The 24,509-nt window shown below is 38.1% G+C and overlaps 1 protein-coding gene and 1 long non-coding RNA gene across 2 annotated transcripts; one reads left to right on the forward strand and one right to left on the reverse strand.

Moving 5' to 3' along the window:
- Nucleotides 1–1,215: 1,215 nt before the first annotated feature.
- LOC146883897 (uncharacterized) lies at nt 1,216–22,862 on the reverse strand. Its single transcript, XR_014984478.1, has 3 exons — nt 22,577–22,862; nt 16,981–17,064; nt 1,216–1,479 (listed from the first exon to the last, which is right to left on the reverse strand). It is a non-coding gene; the product is annotated as an uncharacterized LOC146883897 (long non-coding RNA).
- On the forward strand, nt 21,863–24,088 carry WRKY51 (WRKY DNA-binding protein 51). The gene is made up of 3 exons (XM_028046613.2): nt 21,863–22,148; nt 22,281–22,430; nt 23,712–24,088. The coding sequence occupies exons 1-3, from the start codon at nt 21,916–21,918 to the stop codon at nt 23,905–23,907; spliced, it is 579 nt and encodes a 192-aa protein (XP_027902414.1). The 5' UTR covers nt 21,863–21,915; the 3' UTR covers nt 23,908–24,088.
- Nucleotides 24,089–24,509: the final 421 nt, after the last annotated feature.

The raw sequence follows: 24,509 nt of genomic DNA on the forward strand, positions 1-24,509 counted from the left end.
TTGTTTATGTAGATTTGTGGTTAGCTTTATTTTTATATTTGAGGAATTTGGAAAGCATATTTACCATCAGATTCAAGGCTTCACTTTCTCAATTCAGAAAAAAAATTTAGCGTCATTGGGGAATCATTTTCTATGATGGAATATGGTCAGGGACAAGACAAATGGCCTGTAGCAGCAAAAGGGGTCATGTACCAAGATCACATATGGTGTGTCCTAAACCTTGATGTTAAGAACTTGAGCCTTTTACTAAGTACACCAGACTATGCTTGTGTTGGTGCGGATTGCATAAGCTTAGGATTTGGTTGTTCTTGTGATAATTTAGACCTGGCTAGAAATGTTTCCTATGCTTTCAACTAGTACTTTAAAACAAGGGACCAAAGTATTGAGGCTCACAATTTCAACGGGTTAGCCACTATTGTGAAACAAGATCCATCTCAATTTCAACGGGTTAACGTAATTTGGTTAAAAGAACTATATTGATTTACTTTTAAAGTTTGTGAACCAAAATGTATTAAAATTTCGGACATAGACGAATTCCAATTTTAGGTCAAAATTCAGTGACTAAAAGAATAGTTAACCCTACTTTAAAATATAAAATATGAAAAGATATTTAGACGTTTTGCTTGTGGGAACTTTCGATATTCGTATTTGATATTTAAAAAGAGGAGTTATCAATAAGGTTCTCAATCAATTTGTTGATATAATTTTAAAAGTAACAAATTTATAATATATGATAATTTATTAATGACAATACAAAACTACTTTACACCGTTACTAAATAGCCTTTAAATTGCATATCCATCGCAATATTAACATCTTATGCCTAACTAAAATTTTGTAGAAATGTAACAGATAATCCATTACATTTTTAATATAATCAATTATGTTATACAATTAATCATTTTAAAGTGAAAAAAAATCAATTTAAATTTAATATATTTAAATGTTTTATAGATTTTAAAGTTTCATTTTCCATATTAAAATGCAAGGTAAACCCACAAAAATATAGTATGAAATTGCCTCCTTAACCAGAAAAACAAAGAACAAAGCTGTGAAACACGGGTGTTTTTTCCTACATTTCATAAAACTTTTGGACTTCCCATTCATTTTGGAAATAATTTTCTATATTTTGAAAATAATTTTTTATAATATATTTTTACAGTCTAAAAGTTCCATTTTAAAATAGATGGAAAGGTGCCCATAATTTTACGGGACAAAGAAAATTAAATTCTTAATTCACTATTTTCAACTATTCTCTACATTTTGGATATATAACTTTTTTTCTCAAAAAAAGTAAAGCTCATAAGTTGATTAAGTAGAGTGATCCATTTTAGAAGCTATAGATATTATTGACGTGTTATTGCTTCCTACACTCCCAAAATCACTAACGGCATCTGAACACTGATAAAAAAAAGATTAAAATACTTTCTCTTATCGCACCACCCCCAGCTGCCGCTGCCACTTCCATCCTTGCCACCACTGCAAAGGAAGAAGAAAAGAGAAAAACGCTGTAAAGGACAAAAAAAAAAGAGAGAGAAAAAATATAGAAGGAAGTTTTTTCTGAAAAGTTATTTTCGATATTCATTTTGTGTTCCGGAAAGTTTATTCTAAAAATCTTATTTTAGAAAGCTTGTTTTGGAATATATTTCATGCATCTGACAATTCTATTATGAGAAACCCCTTTCAGAAAGATTCCAAAAATTATGAAAAGTTTGTTTCTAAAATTTTCAAAAACATGTAATTTGAAGGTCACTTTTACTTGGGATACAATTGTCATTTTGAAAATTTAGAAGTTATGTAAAATAATCATGGGGTGTTAGAATATATTTACAATATTGTTTTGCCCTCTATTACTTATTTTGTCTTTTGTGTAACAATAAGGTGATTCTAGAAATAGTTTGTTGCTGACTGTCAATCAGATATTATGCCTACTCTATATTTCTCTCCATTCTAATATGGTATATAGAGCTTGAAAAGTCTTTTTCATGGCTGACGTCCCTGGTCCCACTACTCCCTCTCCCATACTATTCTCTTATACTGTATCAGAAAAGTTATCTGATACCAATTTTTTAATATGGAAGCAGCAGATTGAACCTGTTATCAAGGCCCACCGCCTCCACCGATTCGTGGTCAACCCTAATATCCCACCACAATATACCTCCCTTTCTGATTGTGACCTAGGGAAAGAGAATCCCGATTAGACTCTATGGGAGACACAAGACCAACTTCTTCTCTCATGGCTGCAATCTTCCCTCTCTGATTCGTTCCTTCCGCACGTTCTTGGGTGTACATCTCTCTGGTTCTGCTATGTTTCCATCTGCCACAAATCCGCCCGTCCCTCTTTTACTCACAAATTTGTTATATGTTCCTTCTATTAATAAAAACCTAGTTAGTGTTAGCAAATTTACTAGTGATAATCATGTTTATTTTGAGTTTTACCCCTCTCTTTGCTTTGTCAAGTCATAGGTTGACCACTCTGTTCTTCTCTCGGGCTATCTAGGATCTGATGGTTTATACCAATTTCCTTCACTTCCACTGCACTCTATCTCCAAGTCCTCTCAGTGTCATCTCTCACAACACTTCTCAACTGTTGCCTCTAGTGTTCCTTCGTCATCTTCACCTGCATCATCCACCAATTATGTTGTTTCTTTATACTCTTTGTGGCATCATAGACTAGGCCATCTGTCATCTTATGTTTTACAAAATGTTCTCAAACGTTGTAATCTTCCTTCCATAAATAAAACACCTGTTGACTTTTGTGTTGCATGCTGTATGGGTAAATCTCACCAACTTAATTCTCAGTCTTCTTTCACCACTTATACCCAACCTCTTGAACTTATTTTTTGTGATCTTTGGGGACCATCCCATGTTCACTCCTCTCTTGGATACAATTATTATATTTCCTTTGTTGATGCTTACAGTCGGTACACCTGGATTTCTTTCATCAATCATAAAATTAAAGCAGTGCAAACTGATTGGGGTGGTGAGTTTCGACCTCTCACTCAATTTCTTCACTCTGTTGGCATTCATCATAGACTCATTTGTCCTCACACCCACCATCAAAATGGTGTTATTGAACGTAAGCATCGTCACATTGTTGAAATAGGACTCACCCTTCTATCCCAATCTTCTCTACCTCTCAAATTTTGGGACCATGCTTTTCATACTGCTGTTTACCTCATTAATAGACTGCCTACTTCTGTTGTGCCCCATTCTGTTCCTTATTCTCTCATTTTTCACAAAGATCCCAATTATCACTTTTTACGTGTGTTTGGTTGTGCGTGTTATCCTCACACACGTCCTTACAACCACCATAAACTAGCATTTTGCTCCACGTCTTGCACCTTTCTAGGCTATTCCTCTTGTCACAAAGGTTACAAATGCCTTGATTCCCATGGTAGGCTTTTTATTTCCAAAGATGTCATATTTGATGAACACACCTTCCCCTTTTCATGCACCTCCCCTACCCTTCCTTCCTCCACTCTTCAATTCCGGCCTCATCCTCTTGGTCTTCTTCCTACTCCAGTTGCACCACCCATTCAGCATGCTCCTCTTGAGTCAACCTCTGTTTTATCCTTTCCTGTCTCCTCTATTCCTACATCCTCTCCAGTTAGTTCTTCCCCTACTTTACCTCCTTCTAGTTCTGCTCCTGATTTACCTCTAGCTACCCCTCAGTCCACGTCCACTCACCCCATGCAAACTCGGTCAAAGTCTGGTATTATCAAACCCCGCCTCTATCCCTCTCTTCTTATTACTACTGCAGAACCTCATACAGTCAAGCAGGCCTTGTCTTCCCCACTTTGGAGAAAAGCAATGCATGATGAATATGATGCATTATTGGCAAATAATACATGGTCTCTTAGCACTCTTCCCTCGGGTCGTTCAACTTTTGGCTGCAAATGGATTTTTCGAATTAAAGAAAATCCTGATGGCACAGTAAACAGATACAAGGCCAGGTTAGTTGCCAAAGGTTTTCACCAGAAATTTGGTTGTGATTATTCTGAAACTTTCTCTCTTGTAGTGAAGCCTATCACTATTCGCATTATTCTCACACTGGCTGTTACTCACCACTGGTCTATTCAACATATTGATATCAACAATGCATTCTTACATGTTAGTCTTCATGAAGATGTTTACATGACTCAACCCCCTGGTTTTGAGTCTGTTGATTCACCTCTTGTTTGCAAACTTCATAAGTCAATTTATGGCCTAAAACAAGCCCCTAGAGCTTGGTATGAGAAATTCACCACTACTCTTATTGGTTTTTGTTCCTGCAGAGAATAAACAAGAGATTAGACACAAGCGTCACCTTACCATGTAGTCCGCTATCTCTTCAGTTGGCCTCTTCCCGGTCAATACGTGTCGGCTTGGACCCAGGAGGGGTTACCTGCAGAAGGGTCTCCGAAGCTCAAGTTAGTCAAAGCTCTCAGAGAGTCAAATCAGTGATTAATGAATGCGTACCTTTAAATGATGGGGTCCACGTGTATTTATAGAACATTAATGACGTTTGACCATCGCATGGGCTGGGTTTTGACTTGGGCCCCAGCTTGGGCCATGAGTGGGCCTGGGCCCCAAAACAGGCCCTGGAGGTCTATTGAAGGCGGGGCATTGATGTTAGTTAACTTTCTAGACAAGTAGTCGATTTCGACCGGCTACCTGCCTAGGTGGCTTATGCCGGTGGTGTTCGGGTACTAGATGCTAGGCGGTTTTGATGTGTATATTGTTTACTTGGTTGAGTTTGGCTAGGTACGGTACACCAGTCCCCCAGCCTTGTCCGATATGAGTTGTCGGTCAAGGATTACATGTGTTGGTGAACTAGCAAAACCAGCTAGGTGTGATACACCAGTCCCCCAGCCTTTAAGTGTGGTGAACAGTGTTAAGGCTTGGGATTTGTAGGTGTCAGAAGGTAGGTGCAATGGCGTCAGGTGGTCACATCGTTAACTTTTGGCGCCGTCGTTTTATGTGTCATATCCTTCATAATGATGGTGTCGATTGGTATGGGGTTTTATTTTGGCGGGAAGAATTTTAGTCGTTTGGGATCGTGGACTATAAATATGGGTTTGAAAGCAGCGGAGGGTTTACTTGGTTCATTTGCGAGAGTTTCGAATTCAGAGATCTTGTGCGCATCATATTGTCCGACTAGTTCCCAAATTCAACCGACATCTTTCCGTAAAAACGAAAACATGTATGTCTAGTAGCGATAGCACATCGTTATCTGCGTCTAGTAGTAGTCAAAGTACTGAGTCGGATAGGAGTAGGGATGAACGGCTTCGCGGAGAGGGTATGAGTGCTAGAGTTGGCACAAGTGGAATGCCAATGGAGGTGGTGAGGGAAGTTCGAGAAGATCCTCCTGAGGAGCTGGAGGAGAGTAACTGGCCGGCCAAGGGTGGTTATGCGTGGGTCGCATCTGATGTTCGTGACCAGCCATCACTGTTTAGGTGGTCTCGCTTGTTGAACTCTTGGCTAAACTGTACACCCGTCATGTCTAGAGGGGTCAGCGGAGATATTGTTTCGTTGGAAAGGGTGAGCGCCATCGACCGGGTATGCCACGGGCAAGAAGGGGCTACCGAGAAGTTCTTTTATATGTATATGTGCCATTTTTCTCAGCTTCACATACGACTACCCTTCGACGACTTCACTATGGGCGTGCTGCGGGCGTTGAATGTGGCGCCTACTCAGCTACACCCTAATAGTTGGGCTTACTTACAGGCCTTCCGCATTCTGTGCGAGTCGTTGTACTTGGAGCCTTCCCCTTATGCATTTTTGTATTTTTATGATACCAGACCCCGGAGGCCGGCTACTTGGCTTTCTTTAATCAGTCGTCCTAGCATTAGCAGGTTGGATGCATTCTCCCAATCTTTCAAGCACTTCAAAGACGGGTACTTCAAGGTCGTAGTGAAGGAGGGAGGTGAGCCGTATTTTCTGAATGCGGATGGGAGTACCAAGTTCCCTTTTAGTTGGACCAACAATCCTTCTCGTTACAAGGACATGGGAGTGGAGGAGTTGTCGGCTGGAGACAAGGAGGTGGTGGGGATGTTGTTAAGATTTGTGGATAAGTTGCCCACTAAGAGCTTAGTTAGGGTTTATAATTCGGTGCATCCGATAATAGATATTGAAGGTATCTGTTTATTACTTAAGCTGTGTTAATGATGTTAAGTTGTTTTGATCCGAGTTGTGATATGTTATTGCAGGGCATATGGCGCAATCTGGTAAGAAGAACTTGGCGCTCTTTCAAGCACTGAGGAAGGAGATGGCCGCCAAGGCCAAGGAGGCTGGGAAAGCTGGTGTTCCCAATTTGCAGGAATCCGTGGTGGAAGTACATGTACACGGCGGAACGAAAAGGAGAGCTGAGCTCCCGCCTCGACCTGGGAAGGGTAAGGATGTGAAGAAAATAAGGACATCTCGATCAACCTCCTAGATACTGTTGTGAACTCTATCGATAACATGGAGGTTGATCATATCGTGAGAACAATGGTTGAGTTTGGGAGCAAGGCATTAGTCTTGGCGGTGAGATTACGTATTTGGGCTTTTTCTCTGAGTTCGGGAAGGAGGTTGAGATGTAAGGCCATGTTCTGGTGGTTGTGAGTTGGGTCGTACAGTTCTCGGCGCAGGGACGGTTCGCCAATTTCTACTGGTATCATGGCGTCTGCGCCGTAGACTAGGCTGAAAGGGGATTCATTTGTTGACGATTGAGGGGTGCATCTGTAGGCCCATAGCACTTCAATTAATTCTTCCGGCCATCGGCCTTTAGCGGTATCCAATCTTTTACGCAGTTCTACGAGGATAACTTTGTTTGCCGCTTCCGCTTGCCCATTGGTCTGTGGGTGTTCTACCGAACTTGTGATATGTTTGATGCCTAAATCGGTGTACAATTTTGCTAATTCCTTGTCAATGAATTGTCGGCCGTTATCTGTTATGATGGTATGTGGTATACCATATCTGCATATGACGTCCTTCCACACAAACTGCTGGACCTGCTGGGCCGTGATGGTGGTCAATGGCTTGGCTTCAATCCATTTGGTGAAGTAGTCAACAGCTACGATTAGGAACTTAACCTGTCCTTTGCCGGGTGTGAAGGGGCCTAGGATGTCCATTCCCCATTTAGCGAATGGCCAGGGGGACAATATGTGGTGTAGCTGTTCTTGTTTTTGATGTATAAGGTTGTCGTGCTTCTGGCATGGTTTACATTTCTTGACGTAGTCTTGGCAGTCCGCCTCTATTGTGGGCCAGAAGTACCCGGCTCTGAGAATTCTTGTGGCCATGGTGCGCGCGCCTGACTGATAACCACAAATTCCTTCGTGTAGTTCCTTAATGACGTACTGGGCTTGTTCTGGCGTGACACATTTAAGTAGGGGTTGGCCGTATCCGCGTTTGTAGAGGTCGTCACCTACCATAGTGTACCTAGTGGCCTTGGCCAGCCAAGTTTTGTCCGCGTCGGCAGGATGGTTGCCGGTTTTGAGGTACTGTATGTAAGGGGTGGTCCAGTTTGGGTTTTGGGTGGGAGTGATACTGTTTGATGGGGTATGTGTTAACGTTTGGCAAGTGTGTGTAACGGAGGGTGTGGATAGTGTTTGCTGCAGCAAGGACCGGTTACGGTTTTTGAGTTTGGTGCTGGCTAATTTGGAAAGAATGTCGGCTCTGACATTATCGGTTCTGGGTATGTGTTCGACGCGGACTTGTTCAAAGGCGGATTGGATGATTGCGCGTACTAGATGGTAATATTGTTGGAGGATGGGGTCTTTGATTTGGAACTCGTCGTTCAGATGACCTACGGTGAGTTTGGAGTCGGTTTTGCATGTTAACCTTTTGACACCGACTTCACGGGCTAGAGAGAGCCCGGTGAGGATAGCTTCATACTCGACTTGATTATTCGACGTTTTGAAAGCGAAGTGGAGAGATTTCTCAATGAGGATGTCGTTGCGGCCCTCCAGTACGATGCCGGCACCGGCACCCCTTGGGTTGGAGGAGCCATCTACATGAAGCGTCCATTGGTCCTCAGTAGGTGCTTGCTGCAGGTCGTTGACAAAGTCTAAGAGACATTGGGCTTTGATGGGGCCGTGTGGTTCATAGCGGATGTTGAATTCGGAGAGCTCCACGGCCCATGATGACATGCGTCCGGCTAAATCTGGTTTTTATAGTATTTTCTGAATTGGGTAATCGGTCTTGACGGTTATGGTGTGGTTTTGAAAATACGGGCGTAAGCGGCGTGCGGCGTGGACCAAGGACAAGGCTAGTTTCTCTACCATTTGGTATCTGGTTTCAGGATCTTGTAGTGTCCTGCTTACAAAGTAAACAGGATGCTGCGTGCCTTCTGCTTCTTGGACAAGGGCAGCACTGACGGTGTGATCGGTGGCCGTGATGTATACTAGCAGGGGTTGGGTGATGTCGGGTTTGCGGAGGATAGGGGGTGAGGTTAAGGATGTTTTGAGCTTGAGGAAGATTTGTTCACAATCTTCAGTCCACGTGAACCGGGCGGACTTCTTTAGGAGCTGAATTATGGGTTGAGTTTGTTCTGCTAGTTTTGGCAGGAAGCGAGATATAGCTGTGAGGCGGCCAATTAGTCGCTGGACTTCCTTGATGGTGGTGGGGCTACGCATCTCGATGATGGCCTTGCACTTTTCGGGGTTAACTTCTATGCCGCGCTGGGTTAACATGAAACCGAGGAATTTACCTCGATCGACGCTGAACACGCACTTGTCTGGGTTTAGGCGGAGGTTGTACTGGTATAGGGCGGAGAAAACTGCTTCTAAATCTTCAGCGTGCTGATGATGGCTCGGGGACTTGACGACCATGTCATCGACGTAAACTTCGACACAGTGTCCTGTGAGGTGGCTGAAGACTTTGTCCATTAGCCGCTGGTAGGTTGCCCCAGCGTTTTTGAGGCCAAAGGGCATGACTCTATAGAAGTAGTTGGCATCATCTGTGATGAAGGCGGTCTTGTGCATGTCTGCTGTGGCCATGGGTATTTGGTTATAACCTGAGTACGCGTCCAAAAAGCTAAGTACTTTATTTCCTGCCGCGCCGTCTACGAGGCGGTCGATGTTGGGTAGGGGGTAGGCGTCGCGAGGGCATGCCTTGTTCAGGTCTGTGTAGTCCACGCACATCCGCCATTTACCATTGGCTTTCTTCACCAAGACAACGTTAGACAGTCAGGTGGTGTACTGCGCTTCATCTATAAATCCTGCGCTCAGCAACTTCTCGGCTTCTATCTTGGCGGCCTGTCTGCGTTCTTCCCCAAGTTTGCGTTTTTTCTGGGATACGTAGCGGGCTTCTTTGTATATCGAGAGCTTGTGGGATGCGACTTTAGGGTCTATCCCAGGGAGGTCGGCGGCTGACCAAGCGAAGAGATCCGTGTTGTTTATGAGGATGGGTGTAATTGTGGCACGCTCATCAAGATTTAAACCAGTGCCCAAGTTGATGGAATGGCCGTTGGGGAGTTCCAGAGGGGTTGTGTCCTCAACTGGTTCGAGGCGGGCATCCTGGCCTATTCTGGGGTCAAGATCCTCGCCGGATAGGGCTATGCGGGAATTAGGTGGTCGCTCGATGTGGTTTATCTGTTGGATTGGGAGTTGGGGCCTTAAGCTTGCCATGTAGCATTCACGTGCCAAACGTTGATCACAGTGGATGGTTAGGATGTCACTGGATGGTGCTGGGAACTTCATGGCCAAATGGGGGGTGGAGACGACTGCACCAAGGGTGTTGAGGGAAGGACGGCCCAGGAGTATGTTGTAGGATGTGGGTGCGTCGACTATAAGGAAGCGGATTGGGATTGTTTTTGTTTGGGTTCCCTCCCGAAAGATAGTATGGAGGTCTATGTAGCCCCGGGTGGATACTTGTTCGCCAGAAAAGCCGTATATGGGCTCATCATACGGTATCATAGCGGTGTCGGGGAGTTGTAGCTTCTGGTAAGTAGTCCAGTAGAGGATGTCAACGGAGCTGCCTTGATCTACCAGGACTTTCTTGACGGCATAGTTTTCAATTTCCACTGTGATGACCATGGGGTCGTCTTGCTGGTGGTCGAGGCCATGGAAGTCGTCATCTGTGAATACGATGGGGGGCATACGTCGTCTGTGATGGGATTGGGTGATGTGGTTTATGGATTGTATGTGGCGGAGGTGTTTCTTTCTGGCGGAAGAGGTGGAGCCTCCGCTTGCGAAGCCACCAGAGATGGTGTTAATGGTGCCTCGTAAGGGGGGGTCGGCAGGGGTAATGTTGGTGGAAGCGGGTTGTGGTTGTTGGTCATTGGGTTGGGTGGGGTGGTTACTGTGGTGGGTACCGCTTGGGTGTCGTCTATGGTCGTGTCGTGGAGGGTGGCGGGTGCGGGAGGAGGAGGTGTGGTCATCCCTGCGGATGAAGCGGCGAAAATGGCCGGCGCGTACCAGTTCTTCGATCTTATCCTGGAGCACTTTGCACTCTTCTGTAGTATGGCCTTGGTTGCGGTGGTACCGACAATACTTGGTCATGTCGGCGTTAGGAGGGGTGGTTGTCTTTCGTGGTGGGGGGAGGAGGTCAGCCTGGAGGGCCTCGTCTAGGATGCGGGAGCGGGCGACTGTGAGTGAGGCGTATCTGGTGAAACGAGGTTGGCGGGGTTCACGTGGGCGGGTGTCAGGGCGCGGGTGAGGCTGTGGGGTGGGATTGGGGGTGGGATTGGAGGTGTTGGCGGCATAGTCGCTACAGAATTTGGTGTGAAGAGTTTGCATTTCTTCCATGCGAACGTAGTCAGCTGCGCGCAGCTTGAGTTCATGCATGGATGTGGGTGGGTGGAGGTATACATTGTTGGCGAAGGGTCCAAGTTGTAGGGTGAGGGTCATACATTGGAGTATCATTTCCTGATTGAGGTGCGGTGTGCGAAGGGCTGCTTTACTAAAGCGATCGATGAATTTTCTGAGTGGTTCATTGGGCTCCTGTCTGATGCCCAGTAGGGATATGGTGGTGGTTTGGTGTGGGCGGCTGCCGGCGAAATGTGTGGAAAACAAGTGGGAAAGGGTGTCGAAATTATCAATTGAGTAGGGTGGGAGGGTGGTAAACCATTCTAGGGCGGGGCCTTTGAGTGTTGTGGGGAAAGCTTTGCAGAAGACTGCGTCTTGGGATGTATATAGAGCAACGTGTGTGATGTACACTTTCAGGTGTTCATCGGGGTCGGTTTCGCCAGTGTAGCGATCGAGGTTGAATGGTTCCCACTGGGTCGGGAGAGGGGTGTTAGCGATAAAATCGGTGAATGGGTGGCGGCGTCTGGGTTGGTGAGGGGGGGGAATGTGGGGTGGGGGTGGGTGGGTGATCATAGCGGGAAAGGTAGAGGTGATGTTGTGAGGAGGAATGTGGGTTGTGGGAAGGTACTGTGGATTGTAGGGTGGGACATATGTGGTATGGAGGGTGGTGGGTATGTTGTAGGGGATGTGGGTGGTAGGGAGGGTGGGGGCGGGAGTTGGGGGTGCGGTGAGCCCCGGTTGACCGGATGGAAAGTGGTGAGGGTGGGTAGAGGTAATGGGTGTCTGTTGGGTGGTGGTGAAGGTGTGGGGGGTGGGGTTGTATTCACTTTTCTCCTCTGTAGGTTGGAAGGCCGGAGACTTCGTAGCTTCAGAGATCTCTTTGGCTTTTCCCTTGAGGTCGGCATCTGCCTCGATCCTCCTTCTGAGGCGGGAATTCTCTTGTTTAAGCGCTTCCATTTCTTCAGCGTTGCGCTTCTTCAGGTCTGCGAGCTCCTGTTGCATCTTTACCTGGCCGTCTAAGATGGCGGCCAAGTCAGGGGTGATGCCGGAAGGTCCAGAGGGACCAGCGTCCACTTGCTTGCTAGCTCCGGCTTTGCTACGGGTAGAAACCATCTTCAGAGAAAAACGGGTACTAAAGGTGTTCGTCTCGTGCCCCACGGTGGGCGCCAATTGTTCCTGCAGAGAACAAACAAGAGATTAGACACAAGCGTCACCTTACCATGTAGTCCGCTATCTCTTCAGTTGGCCTCTTCCCGGTCAATACGTGTCGGCTTGGACCCAGGAGGGGTTACCTGCAGAAGGGTCTCCGAAGCTCAAGTTAGTCAAAGCTCTCAGAGAGTCAAATCAGTGATTAATGAATGCGTACCTTTAAATGATGGGGTCCACGTGTATTTATAGAACATTAATGACGTTTGACCATCGCATGGGCTGGGTTTTGACTTGGGCCCCAGCTTGGGCCATGAGTGGGCCTGGGCCCCAAAACAGGCCCTGGAGGCCTATTGAAGGCGGGGCATTGATGTTAGTTAACTTTCTAGACAAGTAGTCGGTTTCGACCGGCTACCTGCCTAGGTGGCTTATGCCGGTGGTGTTCGGGTACTAGATGCTAGGCGGTTTTGATGTGTATATTGTTTACTTGGTTGAGTTTGGCTAGGTACGGTACAGTTTTGGTTTTCAGCAAAGCAAGTGTGATCCTTCTCTCCTAACATTCACCTCTGCAGATGCTTGTGTGTATGTACTCATCTATGTGGATGATATCATCTTCACCGGATCTTCTTCTATTTTACTACAGACAGTTATCTCCAAATTAAGCTCTGTTTTTGCCCTTAAACATCTTGGAAATCTTGAGTATTTTTTGGGCATTGAGGTCAAATGAATCACTAATGGCTCTCTTTTACTTTCCCAAAGCAAGTATGTTCGAGATCTTCTTAACAGAGCTGGCATGATTGATGCAAAAGGCATTTCTACTCCTCTTCCTGGTGGTCTCAAATTGTCTAAACTTGGGTCTGATTATATGGATGATCGTTCTCTTTATCGGTCTATTGTTGGTGCATTACAGTATATCACTATTACCAGGCCCGAGATTGGATACAGTGTGAATAAAGCTTGTCAATTCATGGCTCGACCCCTCATGGATCATTGGAAGGCAGTTAAGCGTATTTTACGCTATCTAAAAGGATCTATTGCTTATGGTTTGCATATTCAGCCCATCTCAAATGTCCAAAACAACTACAATATTCATGCCTATTGTGATGCAGATTGGGCTTCAGATATTGATGACAGACGTTCCACCTCTGGTGCTTGTATATATTTTGGTTCGACATTGGTGTCTTGGTGGTCTAAAAAGCATACATTGGTTGCTAGATCAAGTGCTGAAGCTGAATACCGTAGCCTTGCCATTACTGCTGCTGAAATTGTGTGGCTCCAATCTTTACTTCATGAACTTCACCTCAAATGCAATACCCCTGTCATCTACTATGACAATCAAAGTGTTGTTGCTCTAAGTCACAATCCTGTTCTTCACTCCAAAACCAAGCACATGGAACTGGACATTTTCTTTGTTAGGGAAAAAGTACTCCAGCAGTCCTTAATTGTTCATCACATTCCAACTGTTGATCAAATTGTAGACATCCTAACTAAACCTCTCTCACAAGCTCGGTTTTCTGCTCTAAGACACAAACTCAATGTGATTGATCATTTTCAATCACCTTGAGTTTGAGGGGGACTGTTAGAATATATTTACAATATTGTTTTGCCCTCTATTACTTATTTTGTCTTTTGTGTAACAATAAGGTGATTCTAGAAATAGTTTGTTGCTGACTCACCTCTTAGGCTCTATATAATATTGTTTTTGTGCTCTCTATCATTTGAGGAAATATATCAGATATTATGCCTACTTTATATTTCTCTCCATTCTAACATGTGGTACAGGCAAAATAATTCTTGTTGACAATCTGAAATCTCGGTCCACAAAGAACATATGTTCAATAACAAATTATGGGCAAAATAGAACATGCCAAAAACAAAGTAGAAATGGTTCAATTGTACAGACTAAAAATACACTCATTTTCGCATATATTCTCCAATACATGGTAAAATATTCGATAGACATCATTGATAAAACTTATTTATGTTGTTTCAACAATTGCACCATGCTCATTCTTATGTATAAGTATGAAAACAACTATTAGATTTATATTGAGTTACACAGTTAAATAACCAACATTTTTGACCGTTTAAGAAGAATAGGTTTTTTTTTTTTCAATACAATATTTTCTTTTATAAACCTCTTCAATATTTTTCACTTTCATCATTGTAGTATCCACTAATTTATCATTTATAACAACTCAAATCAATACTCGAGTGTAGTTCTCTATGTGGGTATTTTGTTTGATATTAGTGTTAGCTTAGTTTCAATTTCAAGATGCCTAATGTGTATAGTGTTAGCTTAGTACCAATTTCAAGATGCCTAATGTGTAGAGTCTGTACTAGGTCTTAGCATCAATTGGGTGCTATTAGCATCCCACCCTTTAAATCCCAACATTGTGGTAAATATGTTGAAAGACAACGAGATCAAGAAGGTAAAATTTTTTGATGCAGATCGTTGGATCGTTGGTGCTTTGACTGTAGATAGCTCTACGACGTATGTAGATAACTCAGATAAGTTAATGGAGCAAGTGGAGAGCTTGTATAGCTCGATGATGCATCTTGAAAAATTAGTGGTGCATATGTACAATTCAGATAACAAGGACATGTGCAAAGATGAGCTTGTTATTCAAAAGTTTAAGATTACAAAAAGCGATTTGCAACAGAGAAATGAAAAGTATGTTAGAGACAATGGAGTCTTACAAGCAAGCTTAGACAAAAGAAAGCAAGTTTTGCATAAGTGGTGCTTGGATCTTGAACAAGATGTTTCAAGTTTGCAAGAATAGTTGAAATTAGAGATGGATCTGAGAGCTACATTGGAGGTGCAAGGTGAGGAGTGACGACTTGCAATGAATGATGAGATAAATGCGATTGAGCGCAACAATATATGGGAGTTGTTTGATCCCTCAAAAGGAGGTCAGCCTATTGATACGAATCTGGTTAAGAACAAGTTGGCTACTAAGATAGCAAGGAACATGATGAATAACAAGTCAGTCAAAGGGAAGAACAAGTTGGCCAAAGCGAGGAACAAGTCGGCCAACAAGAAATTAAGTTGACTACAGAAAGAGTAGAGAACAAGTAGACTACAATAAAAGAGGAGTCATCTATGAAGAAAATGAAGAACTTGGCTATTCATGAAAAGGATAAGCACAATGTGAGAAGAATTATTGCACATGGAAAGTCTAGATGAAGAACAAAGGAACCGTGATGAAGGATAAGAGAAACATTTATGTTTACGGGGGAGTTTTGTTGATTTTAGAATAAACTTAAATGGGTTAAATATGTTTTTGGTCCCTTAACTTTTATTGAATTTTGGAATTAGTCCATTTTGAAACTTTGGACTAATTTAGTCCTTCATCTTTCGAAATACGTGGATTTAGTCATTGTAATCAAATTTTGTTAAGTTTATTTTACATTTCAAGCACGTTTCATAATAGTATTTGACTTAACATTAAAGCAAAAATGTGTCAAACAATATGAAAAACTAAAATACAACACTGAAATGCATACAAAACATCAAATAAACTTAACAAAATTTGATTAAAAAGACTAAATCCATGTATTTTGAAAGATGAAGGACTAAATTGGCCTAAAATTTCGAAATGGACTAATTCCAAACTTTATTAAAAGTTAAGGACCAAAAACATATTTAACCCAACTTAAATGAATTAGCCGTTGAAGTCTTAATAATAATTAATAAGTTAATTATTGTTGTAGTTAATAAGTTAGTCATTGTGGATAGTTAATATACTGACCGTTGTAAATAGTTAGTGTACCGGTCGTTTTAAGTATAATAGTAAGAAGTGTGAGTCTATAAATTTTATTGTAAATTCTATGAATAAACAACAAGAGATAAATAAAATTTTTTAACAATAAAAAATTTGTTTTCTACCGAAGTCACATATTCCCTATAGAAATTGAAAGTAGTATACTCTTTGAACCTTTTTATGTTCTTGGTGTTGTTTTTTATCACAATCATAGAGATTATATTCAATAATTATAATTCTTAAAATTCATGTTTGACTTTACTATGAAAACATATACACACGTGTTAACTAGATAAGAACATCTAACAACAATATCTAACAATGAGAAAACAAAAGTATATAAAAATAAGAAAAAAAACACGTGTTACATTACTTTTCTTTTTCTTTTTTTTTTTGTCTTGTTTTAATTTGTAAGGTTATTTCCTCGTACTTACAGCTATAGCATGCGAAGTTTCTTAGTTGCTTACAGGTGCTGTGACAGTAACATAAGACTCTTGTCACCGCCACACCTTAATTTTTGAAACATGAAGTCATGTCAACTCCCAAAATAAGAAATTTTGGAACATCTTGTACGCTTTTGCATTATCTTGTTGTCAGTTACATAGCCATGGATCTTAAATTAGCTCCTCATAATAGTATTATGCATTGAACCTTTCCTTGCTTCAGATTTGTCCTATTGGAGTTTGACTTACGGTCCTCAACCAATCTAGTTAATAATTACTTAAAGGATACTCTAAAAACATTTTATAAATATATTTAGAGAAAAGGGATAGAAATACATTAATGAAATTTAATTAAACTGCTCTTATAGGTGAATATAGAACATATACAGTGCATAGTTAATTCGATTGATTAATACACATTGGTTGTGTTCTTTAACAAATAGCATTGCAACTTATTTATGTGACAAGCTTTTCAAAATTTTAGTGATATTTCTTCTAAACAAAATGTGTTTAACAAAGGAATGAGAAAATGTAAATAAAAAGAAAAATGATACATTAACAATTTTTTTTTTCACAAAATTTGACAAACTATAAGATAAAAGAGTATTATTTTTATGACTTTTTTTGAATAAAAAATAAAATAAAATAAAATTATTTTAATCCTATTTATAGAAAGTTTGTTAACTTTGTCAAAACCTCATGTTCCAAATAAAAATTATAAAAGTGTGAATGAGTTTTACTTTTTATTTTCACATTGAAAGATTTGAAAACTAATATATAGAATATGAAGTTTGTTTTACTTTTCACATAAAAGGAGCTAATTAATGTCCCCACAGGAATGTAAGAGGAAAGGAGGTCCTAAAGGGAGAAAAATCAAAAGTTGATTATTATCTATTCACAATGGCTAAATATAATCACCTTGACCAGGGCATAAGAAAAGAGAATGTTGTTCACACATGACATGACACTTCCCATCCAGATGTGCCCTCTGTGCCATGCATTCTAAGAAACAATGATATCAAAATTCCAACTAAATAAATTCAATATGAAATAAACTGAATTTTCTTTGAATATAATATAAAGATAAAGAAAAACATATCCCCATACATCTCTATTTGTTTAAAAGAATACTTACCATACTTTTTCTTTTATCTTTTTTCTTTCATTATATTATTTTCTCTCTTTAAATATATTAATTATCGTTTAAATATATGAGACTCTCATAAATTAAAGAGCACTACTATAAGTGTTTTAAATAAGGTCTTGACATGGATCAATTTCACTTAAATGCAATCTTTATCTTCCTACTAAAATTAATATGTCATTGCTGCTTTTTTAATTGTTAAACCTAATTGTCTTCGAATCCAAATTTTTTACTAATTTTTTTAATGTTATCATTGGCATTAAAAATATATTATATTAATATTTTAAATATCTTTTTAATATATTTTAAAGGTTTAAATACCTTTTTGGTCCTCATTTTCACAGTGTTTGTTGCGAATGGTTCTCATTTTTACAGAATATTTAAAATGATCCTCATTTTTACCGAATATTTAAAATGGTCCTCATTTTCGCAATTCGTGTTTTATTTGGTCATTTTCTGTAACGCGGTTTAAATCATTAACGGAGCATTGTACAGGTGGCATGATTTGTATTAGGGTGTGTTACGTGTACTGTACATGTGTGGTAATTAGATATTTGGGGTTAAACAAGTGAGCTAGGGTTTTGGTAAGAAGGCAGTTGGTGAGTTTTGATAATCTTGTTTCTCCATTCCCAATTGTGGTGTTGTTGCAATCTTCTTCTTCCTGCAATCCCATTATATAGGTATGTTACGGTCCCAATCTTCTTCATTTACCTCTGGTTGTAATCGTTGGAGGCAACCGTGTTGTATAACTTCGTGCACTGTTGGTGGTTCAACGAGAAATGGATTAACCCCCATTTGTAGCTGCGGAGGGATGACGACTTTAAGGATGCCAAGAACTCCAAAGAATATTGGTAAAAAATTTTGGGTACAATCTGTTTTTATTTTTGTGTTAATAATAAATTGGTTTTAATTTTTGATTTATTGATTTACAAAGTGGTGGTTCCAATAATGTGGGCTGCAACTTTTTCAAATGGTGGTGTTGATGAAAAGATGTCATCATCATGACACAAATGAGGCATATTAATGATTTTAAAGTCTAATATGTTTTGTACTATTGTTAAATGAAGAAATGAATTAGTTTGATTATGTTGATATTAGTCCCAACATGTTCAAAATGACATCTTAATCTCAGCATTGAAGTAAGTGATATTGGTCTAAGCTTGGAAAAAATTAAATTCATCTAACTCTGGAAGAAGTTAAATTCATAATATTAATTCATCATCATCAAAATACACTACATCAATGTTTGACAAAAGTGAAATTGAACGAAGTTTAAGGAAAGTCCAAATGCAGTACAATGCTTGACTCTCCACTTCATTCCGAGCTCAAGAAAGACGAAGATGAAGAAATTTCTCTAATTGCAAAATTTACCCTAAATTGTAAAATTAACGTTAATTAGCCACTTGTACAGTATACGTAACACACCCTAATATAAATCGTACCACCTGTACAATTCTCCGTTAATGATTTAAACGGCGTTACAGAAAATGACCAAATAAAACACGAATTGCGAAAATGAGGACCATTTTAAACATTCTGTAAAAAAATGAGGATCATTTTAAACATTATGTCAAAATGAGGACCATCTGCAATAAACACTACGAAAATAAGGACAAAAAGGTATTTAAGTCTATTTTAATATTTTAAAATAAGTGATATATGTATTATGAAAATACAATAAAGAAACAAAAAAAAAAAAAAAAAAAAAACCAACATCGTCTTCTAACATTTTTCTCCATCCGATATAAGTTGGGATTCTGATTGCACTTACATTAATTCCCTTTTTTGATTTAGGTGTGTTCTCACTCTCCTTAATAATTCATTGTTTCAATGTCTCTCGCTTCTCGACACGTTCAGAGCATACATACTCTAACATTGACCTAACAACATTCTGAGTTATTCATATAAAAAAATAATATATAAATCAAATAAAAAAATATTTCAATCCAAACTACATATAAGTAGGGATGGCAATGGGGCGGGGCGGGGACGGGTTTCACTATCCCATATCCATCCTCGTAAAAAAAATTCATCCCCATCCCCATACCCAAACCCAACGGGTATCAAACTTTTGTCTCATCTCCATCTCCACCGGGTAACGGGTATAATCTCGTACCCATACCCGTACCCGTTTACTTACTACTTTAATATTAATTTTAACTAATTTTTATAAAATAATAAAAATTACGGTAAAGGAAACATAATATTATCAAATATTCAATATTAGGAGTATGGTTGTTTCTTTGATATCAAATACTTTGAAATAAATTATAATTATTTACATTTTAGATTAGAATACCAAATAAAATTTAACGAGAACACAAACATTTATTAAATTTGCAAACATTAATGAAACCTAGTTGATAAACTTTAAAAATATTTTTTAAAAAAACTATAAAAGGAAAAAATATTTTTAAAAAATATAAAAGGAAAAAAATATTTAAATTAAAATATATTTTAAATGTTTGTTTACTTCAATTTTTTAAATTATAATGAATCTATATTTTATACACTAATAAAAGTCATAATATATCACTTGATCAAAATGATGCAAAGAACAAATAATAAACATAATAATAAAATTTTAACATAGATCTTGTATCTTTTGAACCACAATATATGTTGGATGGTGGTAAAAAAATATTCATGGCAATTACATTAAATTTTTATATTATAGTAAATAAAAATTATTTATACAATTATATTGAAAAAATTAAAGTATGATTGTAATGAGTTAAAAAATAAAAAATAGTTAGATAAAATTTATCAAAATAGTATTCTACATGATGAAAATAAACAAAAAATAAAAATATTAAGAAATTATCATATGTGTGTCTTATAAACAATTTGGTGACTATTGGAAGGAATCACACAAAAAGAAACAAATATATAATTAAGGGTATGATAAGATGAAAAAATCTTAGAGATCTAAGAAAACTTTTCAAATATCAACATATATACTCAATGGTTGATAAAGAAATGACGCAAAGAACAAATAATAAACATAATAAAATTTTATCATAGATATTGTATCTTTTAAACTCCAATATATGTTGGATAGTGATAAAAAAATATTCATGACAATTACATTAAATCTTTATATTGTAGTAAATAAAAATTATTTATACAATTATAGTGAAAAAATTAAAGTATGATTGTAATGAGTTAGAAAATAAAAAATAATTAGATAAAAATTATCGAAATAGTATTCTACATGATGAAAATAAACAAAAATAAAAATATTAAAAAATTAACAAATGTGTGTCTTATAAACAATTTGGAGACTATTGGAAAGAATTGCACACAAAAAAAAGAAATGTATAATTAAGGGTATGATAAGACGAAAACTATCTTAGAGATCTAAGAAAACTTTTCAAACATCAACATATATACTCAATGGTTGAGAAATAACAAAAATTGTTTTAGCGAAATAAAAGAGTTATTGAAATGAAATAAAAATTAATAATAATAAGTAAAGATTTTTTTTATATTACCAAGTAAATGAAATGTTTATGCTATTAAACACTTAAATTAAGAGTATTAAACATTCTCATGTGAAAGGAAAATATACAATAAATAAAAATATTAAAAAATAATAGAAATATTCAAATGTTAGACATAATTTTTTTTAATTGACATATATCATTTTAACATAATTACATAAAGATTATGATAAGATAAAAAATATAATGGAGATGCAAATGAGTTTCATGACAAACCAAATATTTAGAAGAAATAAAAAATAAAAAGAATATATAGGGTTACTTAATTAATTGTGAATATTTTAATAATTTAAACGATGATGGAAATATTGCGGGGACGGGTATTATGGCGGGGATATATTCATCCCCATCCCCATCCCCATACCCAATTATTAAAAAAATCGGGGATTCCCCATACCCAATTAAAAAAATCGGAGATTCCCCATACCCATATCCATACCCAGTCAATGCGGGGATTTCCCGTCAAAACGGGAACGGGTTCGGGCAATACCCACGGGGACGAGTTTATTTTCCATCTCTACATATAAGTCAAAAATTGTCTAGATCAAATAATTTCATAGGATAAATACTAATTTGTATATAATTAAATAAAATGGAAATTTCTAAAATATAAATTTAGATTTGAAAAATAGATTTAGAATATTTTTAGATTTTTGGCGCTTATCACGGAAATCAGAGGCAAATAGCATTTTGGGTGGAGTGATTAAGTTCCCATCCGATGATAAACAGGGATGAGCCAGCATCAATGGACAGCCACTACATATATTTCTTCAAAAATTAAGAAAAAGTGAATATATATATATATATACATGGACATAACGCTACCACACTAGCTATGCATCTATCTATCGTCTTAAAAAAGCATTAACATGGTATCATTGTGTTATTTTCACGGTCCCATTTATACCTATTCTGCAAAATTAAAGTGGTAGGGAACCCCTACTTGCTACCTCCTACGTCATCACGCTGACATCATCTTCATCTGTCTTATCTTGACTCCTACCTCTGTGAGCAAGTTCGCAGCATCCTCCAAGGTGTTTCCAAGTATTTTCGAATATCAAGCATATTAAAGAAAAAATTAAAAACAAACATTAATTACTTATTACTATATATTATATATATATATCCAGTGTCGCTGTGCTTTGGTTCCAGCCCTGGTAAAAGCCCAAAGACTCTTGGGTCTCTGCAACATACCACCACACCACCATGGAACACTATTTTGGAAACCCTAATTTCCGTCACTCTGCCATGCTCAACATGGCACCATCTCCCTCCTCCGACTTCATCATATCTGATTATCTCATCTTGGAAGATGTTGTTGATTATCATCATGAAGAGTGTTGGTCGCAAAGCACTGAAACTGAATCATCGGAGAAAGCAAACTCCAGTGATGCCAGTCATGGATTTGGTGATGCAACCTCCACCACCAACAAAAACATGTAATAGCTTTTTTTCTTGATTTATGTTGTTTTTTTCGTTAAACAAGAAAATGTATATGGTGTATATTCTATGCTATTTCATGTGTAGATATTATTAATTAATGTTGTTGTGATTCAACGTTAATGTGACAGAAAGTGCAAAAATAAAGGGATTCAGCAAAAGAAGGCAGAAGTGACTCAAAGCATCACGTTTAGAACAAGATCGCAGCTCGAGATCATGGATGATGGATATAAATGGAGGAAATATGGAAAGAAGACAGTGAAGAACAATTCCAACCCCAGGTAATTATTCTAAACTATTAATTTCACAGATTATATGAACAAAACAACTCTCTTTATAAAAACAAGAAAAACCCTTCGCATAAAACTGCAAATTAAAGAAACATGTAAAGTAACTAGATTAAAGGAACAGTAGCAATAAAAGGAACCTGATGTAGTACAGTTAGTCAATGCTCCATTGCTTCCTGTATCATGAATAGCTTTGAAGGATTACGTTAGGATCTAAGTTGGTGAATTTAGAAGGATGTGAAATAATTAAAGAAATGAAGATTGTGTAGACATGAATGGAGAGGGAAGTGAGGGAATGATGTGAACCATGCACTGTAAAATAGGATAAGATATTGGGCCCGATAGGTAGCTAGAAAGATAGAGATGAAAGTGGTGGCGGCTGATATAAATATATAAACATATATAGTGGTTAAAAGAGGGGACAAGGACTAGTCCTGGGCCTTAATCATACATGATTGGAGTGTTATCAATGGTGAAGCATTATGTGGGGATCGTTTGTTTGCGCTTGATTAACAAAAGTAACATGCTTTGCAGTGAGATTAGGACAGTTAAGTGAGCAATCTTTCTTTATGAACACTGCACTGATGCGGCTGTGAGACCGTACATGACGTGGTGGCACTTTGCTGACCTAGTTTTAATTCGCTCCTGTGCTTGTTTTAGCCTAAAGGAAGAAGGAAAGGGTAGTTAAGAACACAAAAATACTTACTAATTCATTTTCTTGTACGGAAACCCTTCAAATATTTTGGGAAAGTGCTCACCTGCTAACTATTCTTATAGTTTAATAATATTTATTAGTAAAGTTCAAAAATAAAGTAAAAATTGATTAACATACTAACGTTCAATATTTTGAAGGATGTACACTCCACTACAACATGAAATTTTGTCTAATATATGTACTTTTTAGGAATATATGCATTTTGGAAAATTTCATATTAGGTAAGAATTAGAAAGTTAAGTTTCGAATAGAAGAACATATTACAAATATTTAGTTTCATTTATATTTTATTATAGTTAATTTCTTCTTGAAAGACCTAATAGTAATATATTGGAGTTGATAGTTTGTGTTAGTAACTTGTTGAAATCGAAACAAACATGACCCGGTTACGAATTTATTAATGAGTTAAAAATTGATTTTATAAGAACATTCAGTAAATTTTAAAATAAAAATAATTGAATGTAATCCTCTCTTTATTTTCTCTTTAAAAAATTTGTAAGCAAGTTTGAGTAGATAGATAATTTATTGTGGTTTTGAAAGAATTGATAATGATTGTGCAGGAACTATTACAAGTGTTCAGGTGAAGGATGCAGTGTGAAGAAAAGGGTGGAAAGGGACCGAAATGACTCCAACTATGTTCTAACAACGTATGTTGGTGTCCACAATCACCACACTCCGTCTTCCTATTATACCCAAATGCCTTTGCTGCATTCTGATGATTGGAACCTTCACCCTTCTGCAACTCAAAACTCATAGCTCCTCATTATATACACATACTTAATCATAATTATATTGTGTAATTAACTATCTCTTTCTCCATTTCAAGTTTAATTATGTACACATCTATTCATCCATATAAACTTATATGGAATAGATGGTGACCACTGTGGCTACCGTGTTATGTATTACTATAAATACAATCTAACATTTGGAATAAGACGTTAGCATCATGTGAAAATGTTGGAACTCTAAATACGATATTGAATAAAAATAGAAAGGTTGAACACTATATAATAAATTTATTATTTTAAAGTTTTAGTTTAGATTGGTGTGAATTCCTTTTAAGGATTGATCTCCATGTTTTATTAATATTATATTTTTTGGTGATTTTTTTCGAAAGATCTATTAATTTACACCAATCTCCCGGATAAACTTTGGATTATGATGATCTTAAGTATTTGGTTAAGGAGAGTGAACCTAGTTGACTGAATAAAAGAATGTGTAAAAATGTTATGTGAGCGATGATGCAATTAATTTAAGGGCAAAAGAAACGTATTGAGATAAAGCCAAATGACCGGTGCAAAAATGAAGTCAAATTATCAAAATTATTGGTCATCCAAACAACAGAAGTAACGAAA

This window comes from Vigna unguiculata, chromosome 9 (genome assembly GCF_037176805.1).
Source record: "Vigna unguiculata cultivar grain cowpea cultivar isolate G323 ecotype 2 chromosome 9, ASM3717680v1, whole genome shotgun sequence".
Classification (NCBI taxonomy): domain Eukaryota; kingdom Viridiplantae; phylum Streptophyta; class Magnoliopsida; order Fabales; family Fabaceae; genus Vigna; species Vigna unguiculata.

Bases quoted from the DNA above. Each gene is read 5' to 3' on its own strand.
- WRKY51 (XM_028046613.2), top strand. From the start codon at position 21,916: ATGGAACACTATTTTGGAAACCCTAATTTCCGTCACTCTGCCATGCTC. The intron at 22,149-22,280 runs GTAATAGCTTTT...TTAATGTGACAG, and splicing joins TCCACCACCAACAAAAACAT to AAAGTGCAAAAATAAAGGGA. The intron at 22,431-23,711 runs GTAATTATTCTA...ATGATTGTGCAG, and splicing joins AAGAACAATTCCAACCCCAG to GAACTATTACAAGTGTTCAG.